Source organism: Equus caballus, chromosome 6 (genome assembly GCF_041296265.1).
Source record: "Equus caballus isolate H_3958 breed thoroughbred chromosome 6, TB-T2T, whole genome shotgun sequence".
Taxonomy (NCBI): Eukaryota; Metazoa; Chordata; class Mammalia; order Perissodactyla; family Equidae; genus Equus; species Equus caballus.
The window spans coordinates 80,697,872-80,709,140 of NC_091689.1; the positions used below are offsets into that span (position 1 = coordinate 80,697,872).

The window sequence follows — 11,269 nt, forward strand, 5'->3', positions numbered from 1 at the left end:
CACACCTGCTCCTCCCACAGCCCTCTCATCTCAACTGATAGCAACTCCATCTTTCCAGCTGCTCAGGCCAAAGAGTTCGAGTCATCCTTGACTCCTCGTTCTCACATGCCAGGAGAGCTTCATCAGGGGATCCTGTCAGGTCTGCCTTCACGAGGGATCCAGAATCCCATTGCCATCCCCTTCAGCACCACCCCGCCTCAGGTCCAGGCCACCAGCATCTCTCCCTGGAGAGGCGCCTACTGGTCTCCCTGCTTCTACTCCTGCCCTTCCAGTCTCTTCTCAACACAGCAGCCGAGGGGTCATGCTAAAAACTTTGTTGGACCACGCTAGTCCTCCCCTCGATGGCTTCCTCGTTCTGTCCAGGGAATCCTGCAGGCCTTTCAGTGGTGCACAAGCTCTGCCCACTTCCACCACCTCTGTTCTAGCTCCCACTCTCTCCCTTGCTCCCCCTGCTCCAGCAACACTGGCTGCTCCCTCTGCCTGGAATGTTCTTCCCCAGATATGCACATGGCTCTTTCCCTCTCCTCTTCCAAGGCCTTGCTCAGATGTCACCTTCTCAATAAGACCCACACTGACACCCCATTTAAAATTTCCAAGAACCCACACTCCTACTCCAGCATGCCCAGTCCCCCTTAATGTAGTCTATTTTTCCATAGCACTTACAGATTCTGTCGTACTATATGATTTACATATGTCTGTTCTTTATTGTCTGTCTCTTTTCACTAGAATATTAGCTCCACAAGGGAGAGGCATTGTCTGCTAGCTCATGACTGTATCCCCAGTGCCTAGAACAGTGCCTGGTACATTGTAAGCGCTTAATAAATCTTTGTGGAATGAATGAATGAGGAGCCCCCGGGGCATCACCTGCTGCCAATTAAGCTACCATTTCTGCCCCCGACCCTCAGTTGCTCCCAGGGAATTCCTACATCAGGAGAGGAGGAGAGTCTCTCCCTGACAGACTGTCATGCTCCCTGCCACAAAGGGGGGGGACCCATCTCCCAGCCCAGAGAGGTGCCAGGGAAGCATTCCTCTGGGGCTGGCAGGGCAGGGCAAAAACAACTCCAGGACATAGTAGCTCCAATAGTTTCTTGTGACAACCTGGGGACAGAGTGACCCTGATGGTTAGAGAGAGACGGAAGGGCTTCAAGAACAGGGCTAGGAAACGTAACCAGCTGCCCACTCTGAGCAGTCTTGACAGGTGGGGTCTCCTTCTTCAGCCACACCAGGCCCATTCCTGACAACCCCGTGGGTCACTGTGTGACCCAGGGCAAGGCAGTCACCTCTGAGTCTGGGTTCCTCACAGGTAGCTCAGAATTCAATCACACAGTGGAGCCCAAAGCCCTTCATTAGCTGTAAATGATTGGGCTCAAATCCTGAAGTAGGAGCTTCCCTTGGTGGCCCAACCTCCTGTGAGCACTGCCGAGTCCTGCCCTCTCCAAGACGATGGAGTTTGGGACCTATGATTCATGGAGACAGTGCCTGGGGAGAGAGGATGAGATAGAAGGTGAAAGGGTGCCGACTGGAGGCAAGTTCCACTGTGAAGGGGCCTGGCCCCCAGAGGCCTCTGGGGTCATGAGGGTCATCGTTCCAGTCTGAGCCAGGCCTGCCCTTAGCCCTGAGCCCCAAGCCCAGATGAAAATCCTGTGTATATATCTGTCATGCTCTGCCAGGGCCAGGGCCCCAGGACCCACGGCAGAAAGGACAGACCTCCTGCCTAAAGAGGAGAGACTTAGGGGAGGAGCTGTTCCAGCAGGAACCTGGGAGCAGAGCAGGAACAACAGCGAGGTTTCTTTGGTCCCTGTTTTCTTTGGCCTCTTAGCTGCCACGGAGCCCAGAGCACGCTCCTCCAGGTCCTTGGCTTTCCTCCAGGCCCCTCCCTTTAGCCATGGCCTGACAGACTGACAGAGGAGCACCTGTTCTCTCCCTCTGCTGCACCCTCTGGCTTAGCTCCAAACAGAGCCCTCAGGGGGCTTTTAAAATTATAGTCGCAAGTGAGGAAACTTTACTGAGCCTTACTCTGCGCCAGGCACTGTGCTAAGTGCCTCCCAAGGACACATCATGCTGGTGCCGGGGGGGGGGGGGGGGGGGGGGGGGGGGGGTGGCAATCTTTAGTGTAACTCCACTCCTGGGATCCTGGGGCTGGGTCCCTACCCCTCCTCCAAGCCCTGGAGGGCCCTCCAGCCTCATTCCCCACATGCCTAACCTGGGGATGGGAAGAGGGTGGGGTGGGGTGGCCGATGGAGAGCAGCTGGGAGCTCAGAGAGAAGGGGCAAGGACAGGAGGGGGGGGTTGGGAACTGGAAGAAAGTGTCACCCAGCCCAGGGGGGGGAGGACTTCACTTTAGAGGGACTGAAAAAGCCCAGATGTAAGAGAGGTAGACATGGAAAATGAGGCAGAGACAGAGAGAAACAAAGTCACAGAAACTGAGGCAGAGGAAAGGTGAAATAGAGAGGAGATAGAAACTGAGAGGTGAATAGAGAAACTGAGATGGAGAGGCCAAGACTAAGACTGTGAGAGGAACGAAGGGGAAAAAACCAGGGAAATCGAAAAAGAGAGAGGGGAGAGAGGGAGAGCCTAAGAGACAAGCTGAGCCTGAAATGAGAGAGAGAGAGAGAGAGAGAGAGAGAGAGCAAGGAAGAGACTGACAGAGGGCACAGGACAGGGAGATGAAGAGAGACAAAACGTCTGGAAAACAGAGATGGGGGGTTGGAGAAAGAGACAAGGAGAAAGAGGAGAGGCAGAGAGATTGCAAGAGGGAGAGAAATCAAGACTGAGAGGGAGTCTGAAGGAGGAGGACACAGACTGAACGGAGAAGGAGGAAGAGAGGGAGCAGGAGAAGGAAAACGGAGAGCCAGCGTGGGGGGCTTTTGGCAGGGAGGTGAGAGGGCGTGGAAGGGCAGTGGTGTGCCTGCACCCTCCCCGGACCCCACTCTGATCCTCTGCCCCAGTCCCAGGGCCTCTTCCCTGACCCCAAGCAAGATGGAACTGGGTATGCCCCCTCTCATACTATGGACAAAGTGAACTCCTGGCTCCCACCTCCTTCGGGAACTTGCTGGCATCCCCCAGAGGGCTGTGTTCCTAGAGGGGCTGGGACGGCTGCAGAGGAGAGGGCGCCTCCTGGGGTCTGCCACCTTCTCCCAGGACTGCCCGGCTACTGGGCGTCGAGGATCACCAAGCGCCAGGCAAGCTGGCACGGTGCTCCTTTTCCCAAAACGCCCCCGCTCCAAACCCGGAGGCTGCCTGGCCCGGGCAGGGGAGAGGCCCGGCCCGGCCGCCCGCCCCCGCCACCGGCGGTCGAGGAGCTGAGTGGCTCTGTCCTCAGGGAATCGCATCACTCCAGCTCACCGTGGGTGACGCCAGGTCAAGATGCTTGGGTCGCAGGAGGAAAAGGAGGAGCTGGACCCGGGCCCGAAGAGAAGAAAAGGGGAAGACCACGGCTGGAGATAAAGGGCCAGCGGAGGCAGACGCCCAGAAGTCGGTAGGACCGGAGAGCCCGGACCCAGCCCAGCGTCCCCGGGAGCCTGGGACACACAGCGCGGAGGAGAGCTCAGAAGCAGCGCGGAGGAGAGCGCAGAAGCCGCCCAGAGTGCAGAGTCCACCATGCGCGGGTCCCCGGCCGCGGGGCCGGTCTACACCCCCGCCTGGGTGGCGTGGCCCGGGCGGGTCCGCTGCTGCTCCGTCGGGGGGGCGGGCGTCGGGCCGGGGGCACGCGGGACCGGGGACTGCGGCGAGCCCGCGGCCACGGCAAAGTTTCCACTCTGCGCGCCGCGCTGGCCCCCGGGCGCGGGAGCCGCCCACTGCCCCCCCGCGCTCGCCCCGCTCCCAGGCGCGCGCCGGGTATATAACGCGCCCCTGCAGGGCCGGTTCCAGGCCGCTAGCCACGCAGTGGACGCCGGGGAGTGCTGCCCAGCGTCCGGGAGCCAGCCCGCCACCCCCTGCGCCCCCGCCTCCCCGACGGGCGCCCCCTGCTGTGGCCGCCGCCGCTGCCCCGCCTCCGAGGCCACCATGAAGAAGGAGGTGTGCTCCGTGGCCTTCTTCAAGGCCGTGTTTGCCGAATTCCTGGCCACTCTCATCTTCGTCTTCTTCGGCCTCGGCTCAGCCCTCCAGTGGCCGTCGGCGCTGCCCAGCATCCTGCAGATCTCGATGGCTTTTGGCTTGGCCATAGGCACCCTGGCTCAGGCTCTGGGGCCGGTGAGCGGAGGCCACATCAACCCCGCCATCACACTGGCCCTCTTTGTGGGCAACCAGATCTCCCTGCTCCGGGCTCTCTTCTACGTGGTGGCCCAGCTGGTGGGCGCCATTGCTGGGGCGGCCATCCTCTACGGGCTGGCGCCGCGCAATGCCCGGGGCAATCTGGCCATCAACTCGGTGAGTGCTCACGGGGCTGAGGGTGGGACAGGGACCCTGGGGTGGGCTCCAGACCAGGCCACCGTACCCCATCTCAAGATTGGGTGTCACAGAGTGGGCCAGTGCACACCCTTACCAGGAAGGCAGCAGCCCTCTAAGGCAAGGAAGATGAGTCTCCAGGCTGGCATGTGCCCCTACCCCCCTCCCTAGTTCATACCCGCCTCCTCTGCCCTCTCAGCTCCTGCTGCACCATCCTGGCCTCTCTCTTGGTGCCTACTGCCCCCCCGCGTCGCCCCCCCCCCCCGCCCCCACGCTTTCTTGCCCAAAACTTCTGCCTTTTCTCTTGTCTCATCTCTGAGTTCTGCCTTCCTCCTGGGCCCCTCACAGCTCCTGTCGGCTCCTCAGTGGAGTGGTTTCATGTAACCATCAGAGAGAAATGGGTTGTAATCCTGGCTTCAGATGACTCTGGCCTCTCTGTGTCTCATTTTTCTCAGCCATTATGTGGGGATGGTCGTAACCTACCACAGCAGGTGTCAAGGGGATTCCATTTAGAAACCATGCATGTGACCCCCGCCTAGAGCAGAACCAATGCGTAGGGTCTCTGTAGCTTCCTGCTCCTGGCCCCTTGCTGCCTCCTCCTCCTGAAGCCCCAGATTCAGCCCCCATGTCCCATGCAAACTGGGTTCATTAATCAAACACAGAGGAGGATTTTCTCGGCCATTGTCAAGCCGTGAGTCAGCCCCACCGGAGAGACGAGTTTGAAGTTGGCACTGGCAGCAAGTCAGGCACGGGCGGGAGGCAGGCTGGGGCAAACTGGGGTTTGCAGTAGGCAAACTGGGCATTGCCCACAGGAGAGAGGGTGAATGCCAGCTTGTAGGGGTTGGGGACTGGGCAGAACCGTTGACAGGACTGTGTCCAGGAAAAGTTGCCCTCATGCTCTGCCCTTTTGCGATAGGCCTGAGCTCCAAGCTTTGTGTACACTGTGAAGTATGTAATCATTTCAGCAAACGACCTCCCTGATGTGACGTACTCAGGGCTGGGCTTCCAGGTGTCCTTAGAGGCCCAAAGCCCCAGGCCCCTAAGCCCCTGGCCATAGAGCCAGAAGGCAGAGGGCCAACCCATTCTCCCCTTGCAGCTCAACAGCAACACGACGCCAGGCCAGGCCATGGTGGTGGAGCTGATCCTGACCTTCCAGCTGGCGCTCTGCATCTTCTCCTCCACCGACTCCCGCCGCACCAGCCCTGTGGGCTCCCCGGCCCTGTCCATTGGCCTGTCCGTCACACTGGGCCACCTTTTGGGGGTGAGCGGTGCTGCCACACAGCTTGGGTGGGGAGCCCCCTCCGGGCAAATAATGGGGCCCTGGAGCAGCACCCCTGCTGACCATTGAGCCCCAAAGTTAAGACCTGGAGTAGGGCTGCTATACTCTGGCCAGACTTGATCCCCCAAAACCTTCTCTAGCCTGAGGAAGGTTGGGAGTAAGTGGGAGCTGGGGTGAGGGCAGGTAAGCAAGCCCAAGCTCAGGACAGAGAAGAGAGGAGGGGTGAGTCGGGACATGTGGGAGGAAAGGTCACCAGCCTAGGAATCAGGAGACTTGAGTTGGAGACCTGTGTGAGCCCTTGAACTGCTGGGTGACCCAGCGAGAGCCCAGGGCCCTGTGGGAGTGGATAAGCACGTTGCCCTCCTCACCTCCCTCTTTCTGTCCAGATCCACTTCACCGGCTGCTCCATGAACCCAGCCCGCTCTTTCGGCCCCGCGGTGATCATGAAGCGGTTCAGCTCCGCGCACTGGGTGAGTCTGGGCCCTCGCCTGGCTCCCTGGCAATGAGGGCCTAGAAACCCTGCCGTGGCAGCCAAGAGCTAACTGGACTTTCTGGAGGCTGTGGACCCAGACCTTGAGAGTAGGCCCCAGGAGTGGTGGCTGGAGAGAGAAGCGGACACAGTAGGAGACAGGATGAAGCCAGAACAAGGGCAGGGGTTCATTTATGTGGCCTGAGCCCCTGGGAACAGGGGACCCTACTCGGGGGTTGGGGAGGATCATGTGTATCTGTCCCTCTAAGGAAAGGGATCTATACCTCTGTGTTGATCTCCTCTGAGGATTTGTCTCTGTCCCTCTGGGGTCTGTGTGTCTGTCCTCTCTGACGTTTTATTTATCTTTCCCCATTGAGGGGGTTTGGAGCGTCTTCCTTCATGTGGGTCTGTCCCTCTGGGCAATCTGTCTGTCACCTCCTAGAGTCTGTCTGTATCCCTCTGTGGAAGGGAGAGGAGTTCTGTTTGTCTCTGAGGATCTATATGTCTGTTCCCTCTGAAGGTGCATTTGTCTTTCTTTAGGGTAAAGTTGGAGGAGCTCTGTCCCTCTGGGGATCTGGGTGTCTGTGGTCCATGTCCCTGTCATTGGGGAGTGGGGTGTCAGTATATCTGTCCCTGAGGTGGGAGGAAGTCTTTCCCACTGGAGGTCTGGAAGTTTGTATGTCCATCTCCTCTGAGGGTCCACGGGTCTGTCCTCTGGAGGGGGGAGGTCTTGGTCTGTGAGGCCTGGGGCTCAGCCGGCTGATGCTGTTCTGTCTCCACCAGGTCTTCTGGGTGGGGCCCATCGTGGGGGCTGCCCTGGCTGCCATCCTCTACTTCTACCTGCTCTTCCCCAACTCGTTGAGCCTGAGTGAGCGTGTGGCCATCGTCAAGGGCACGTATGAGCCTGAGGAGGATTGGGAGGAGCAGCGGGAGGAGCGGAAGAAGACCATGGAGCTGACCGCTCACTGACCAGTGTCAGGCAGAGGCCAGCTCCTCAGCCCCTGAACCGCAGGGGAAAAAAGAAAAAAATATGACAGCAAAGCTTCCTTACCCCACAGTTGGGTCCTCTGGGCTGGGGAGGAGGTGCTGGTTCCCCAGGCTACACAGTTAGAGATGGGAGCAGGAACCCATGATGGTACTCTTGGGGTGGGAGCTAGGGGCTGGAATCTGGTGGGGAGGGGTCTCTCTGGGACAAGGCAGACAGCTGCCATGAGGTCAGACCTTAGAGACTGTGAACCTAAGCCCGCAGGCTGCCCCAGGACCAAGCCAGGAAGGGGTGGCCTGCAGTCTGCATCGCCCCACCCTTCCCAGCCCCTCCTCAAGAACCAGAGGGATCCCAGGCCCTAAGACAGCAGAGGCTGACCCTCCCCAGAGCTCCTTAGGAGGGAGACGGACTGGTTCATTAAATGCTGCCTTATTTATGTCTGGTCAAGGATGCATGGAGTAGAGCTGCCGGTGTTTGGGGTGGAGGCTTCCCAATAAACCACTGACATTCATGCTTGGCCTCGTCTCTCCCCAGAAACCTCTCCTTGGGACACTGGCACATCGCCTCTCCTCTTTGTCATCCCACACCCTCCCCCATGGTCTCCACAGTCCTCTGTGGAAAGACAGGGAAGCTGAGGCCAGGGAAGGCCTAGAGAGTCAGAGATGGGGGTGGGGAGAGAGAGGGGAGACCTATAGCTCTAGAGTTCTAATATAGGAATAGAGCCAGAGGTTAGGAGCGGGCAGTGGGAGCAGAGAAGGAGGGGGCCTCACTGAGTCACTTGCCTGCTTGCCCCTCCCACCTCAGCTATGTCAAGTCCCTGCCACTTGAGGAGGGCCTGGCACCAGTGCCAGGGTGTGCCAGGCAGGGTGGAGGTGAAGTGAACCAGCTAGCAGCCCCTTGAGATGCCAAGGGGGTGACCTGCCAGGTCTGTCATCGGGGAGGAGGCACAGCCCAGGACTCCCCTCTCTGCACTGTGATGTTCCAAAAAGGTGCCCTGTTGGGAGCCTGTGCTGAGAGGGACCAACCCCCTGCTCCCCCCACCCCCCACATACACACACACATCCCCAGAAGCGACACCTGGCCCAGCGGCCCTGCTCCTTTTAGGTCTCTTCTCCCCTGCCTCTGCCGGTCAGTGTTCCGCCTTCTTCCCCTCTGGGCCTGTAGCTCTGCCTTCACCTGCTCTTGTCCCCTTGCCACTGACATTCCTCAGGAAACCTCCTTAACTCGCCAGGCCTCCATCTCTTGAGCTATAAAATGAGGATAGAAAATGCTTCCTTCACAGGGTTGTTGTGGGGATCGGAGGAGGTGAGGGAGTGCGATTCCTGGGACCAGTCTGCTCTCTATGGGGAAAAGGGCGGAAGTCATCATGAGCAGCTCAGGACACAGCCCTGTGTCATAGTTAAGGAGCCTGGCTTGGAACCGGATAACCCAAGGTCAAATCTTGCTGTGCAACTTTGGGTAACATAAGCTCTCTGAGCTTTAATGACCTCATCTGTAAAATGGGGATACTTGTACCCACCTCCTGGGTTGTTGTGAGGATAAAATGAGACAGTGGGTGGAAGTAAAACCCTTGTGCAAGCAGGGCCAGGCGCCTCAGAGTGAGTGCTCAATAAACTAATAGTGTGAGAAAAATAACCAGCATGTGCACATGGGGGACCCCAGGCACACCCCAGTTCTGGGCCTCTGCTCTCCTGAGAGTGTTTGAACCTGAGCTCCCGCTTCTCCTAAGTATGGGAACCTCTCCTGGTGGTCTTCAGCTATGCCTCACAAGACGAGGGGTCAGGAGATGGACTGAGAAGGGGTGGAGAAGCTACACACCCTGGGGGACAGGGTCAGCACCAGGGGCTGCGGGGGAGCAGGGGCCGACTCCCTAGCCTTCCCCAGACTCGCATCTAGCATCTGTAATGGCAGCTGCCACCACCCCTGCCCTGCCCGCCTACTGGGCTTACAGGGAAACCCGAGGGGCAGTGTGTGTGAGACCCTCAGGGCTCCACCCGCCGCCACCGCCCCCACCGCCCCCACCCCCTCCACCCGCTCCACCGCCCCCCCACCCACCCCCGGCCGCCAGGGCCAGCTCCGACCAGCAGGGGGGGACCTCGTCCGCTGAATCCACCGCCGCTGCGCTTCCTCTTCCCCGAGACCTGCGGCTGGACTCTAGCCAGATGGGGCGTGGGGCGGAGGACGCGGGAAGCTTGCAGGCCAGCGACCCCCAGTCCACCCCACGCCCCTCTCTGGGAGGGGGTGCAGAAGAGACCTCAGTCTCCAGAAGACTCAGGTACAGGCACAGCCATGACTGGAAGCCTGGCCTCTCCCCCCAGCCCAGCACCTGGCGTTTCCTTTCTCTGACACGCGCCAAGGGGGAACGGGGGGCCTAGGAGAGACAGACCCTCTGCCTGGGGGTGCGGGTGAGGATGGCCAGGCAGGCAGAGGGCCGGCCAGAGGGCGAGGGTCCACCTCAGGCTGTGGGCTGACAGGTCGGGCTGCTGGGCCGGCAGAGGGCGCTGTGCCCCTTGGAATCTGATCTTCGCACGCACTCGGTCCGGCTCACAAAGACCCGCGCGCACAGCAGTGCGCACACACTAAGCCTGCACGTCTATACTGACCTTTGTGTACCCGAAGGGCTGCGTCTTCTCGGCATAGACTGCTCCCTCCGTGTGAGCGCAGAGCCACGTCAACCCTCCCTCCCCACCCCGTTCTCCCTCAAAGGGCTGCTGGGGACCAGACCTAAAAGGCTGGCTCCAGGTGCTCTCGGAGAGGCACGCGTGCGCCTCACATACAAGCACACAGGTGCTGACACCCTCTGACCCTCTGCTCCACCTGAAGACCGAACCCAGGAAGAGCTTTGATTGTTCCATAGGAGAATTCCTCCTCTTCTCCCCCTTTGCCCAGGGGCTGCCAGTTTTCACCACATGATGGAGAGATGGAGGAGGCCTGGGGTAAAGGCAGGGAACAGAGGAGGGTTGGCTGTCTAGAGGGATGGGCAGCAGGAGCGTTTCTGGGAGGGTCAGCTCTCTCCGCCCCTCTCTGAGCCGCAGCCTCCACCTCCTCAGGTGTGGATGAGGATATCAGACCTCCTTACCCTTCCACTTTCTGTGGGGATGAGTGAGGGGATGTAAGGGAAACTGACTTGAGTCCTTCCCTTTCTGTCATGGTTTTGTTGTCCTCCTCTTCTCTCCCAGTTCCTTCTCCTTCCCCTCCCTCTTGTTCCCCCTCCCTTCCCCAAGCCCTGAGAGGACCTCAGTCAGAGCTCACATTGCCCCTGGTGCACACGCACATGCGCACACACACACCGCCTCATGGAGATGCCCACCCCAGTAGTCTGGGGAGCCCAGGGACAGGCCTCTGGGAGGTTAGGAGCACACAGCCAGCTGACAGGCAGCTGTAGGCAGCCAGGTGTGGGGGCTTGGCCAAAGGCCTCTGAGCATTGGACTTGAAAAAAGTGTGGCACTAGAGCCTAGGACTGCTGGGTCCAGGGAGGTGACGGGTGGAGCTGAAGCAAGGCCCAGCCAATTCCCACCTGGCCTCAGGAGGTGAAGGACCTCATCCCACATCAGGCAGGGCCTCAGGACGCTCTGCTCCAGGCCCACTGGAGACAAGGGCTGTCGCTGTGCTTAGTGGTCTCAGCCTCCCAGGCCCAGAGCACGTGCCACAGGTGCTGCTTGTCCTAGAGCTGCCACAGCAACTAGGACCCTTCCTGCCCCAGCCCAGGCCTCACAGCTGTCTCACTGGAGAGGGGAGGGGAATGGCAATTCTAACAACCAACATTTTCTGACTCAGAGGCACCACCCCAGGTATCAGCACATATGCTCTAACAACACGTGGGGAAGTGGGAATGATCATCTCCATTTTATAAGTGGGGAAACTGAGGCCACAGAAGTTAAGCACTGGCCAGGGGAGCAGTATATACACAGCAGTGTTCAAATGCTTTCACTTGTATTGTCTGATCAAAGGCTCTCAACAGAGAGGCATCACTGCTGTTTGGTGCCTGGTGTACAGGTGCAGAAACTGAGGCTAGATCACATGTAGGGACTGGTAAGTGTCTGTCCCAAAGCCCTCTATGGCCTGATCTGAGGGGCGGGAAGGAGAGAGATGCCCTTGAGTTTCCTTAGGATGACCCCTAAGCAGGGAACCCACCGTGCCAGGGAGGAAT

At 59.4% G+C, this 11,269-nt stretch overlaps 1 protein-coding gene and 1 long non-coding RNA gene across 2 annotated transcripts; one reads left to right on the forward strand and one right to left on the reverse strand.

Moving 5' to 3' along the window:
* Nucleotides 1–681: 681 nt before the first annotated feature.
* LOC111773980 (uncharacterized) lies at nucleotides 682–3,483 on the reverse strand. Its single transcript, XR_002808749.2, has 2 exons — nucleotides 3,346–3,483; nucleotides 682–1,479 (listed from the first exon to the last, which is right to left on the reverse strand). It is a non-coding gene; the product is annotated as an uncharacterized lncRNA (long non-coding RNA).
* A 117-nt stretch (nucleotides 3,484–3,600) lies between these two features.
* Nucleotides 3,601–7,630, forward strand: AQP5 (aquaporin 5). The gene is made up of 4 exons (XM_023643517.2): nucleotides 3,601–4,368; nucleotides 5,483–5,647; nucleotides 6,052–6,135; nucleotides 6,918–7,630. Exons 1-4 carry the CDS (start codon nucleotides 3,601–3,603, stop codon nucleotides 7,101–7,103), a joined length of 1,203 nt encoding a protein of 400 aa, XP_023499285.2. The 3' UTR covers nucleotides 7,104–7,630.
* The last annotated feature ends 3,639 nt before the right edge of the window (nucleotides 7,631–11,269 follow it).

Bases quoted from the DNA above. Each gene is read 5' to 3' on its own strand.
- AQP5 (XM_023643517.2), top strand. From the start codon at position 3,601: ATGCGCGGGTCCCCGGCCGCGGGGCCGGTCTACACCCCCGCCTGGGTG. The intron at 5,648-6,051 runs GTGAGCGGTGCT...CTTTCTGTCCAG, and splicing joins CACTGGGCCACCTTTTGGGG to ATCCACTTCACCGGCTGCTC. The intron at 6,136-6,917 runs GTGAGTCTGGGC...TGTCTCCACCAG, and splicing joins GGTTCAGCTCCGCGCACTGG to GTCTTCTGGGTGGGGCCCAT.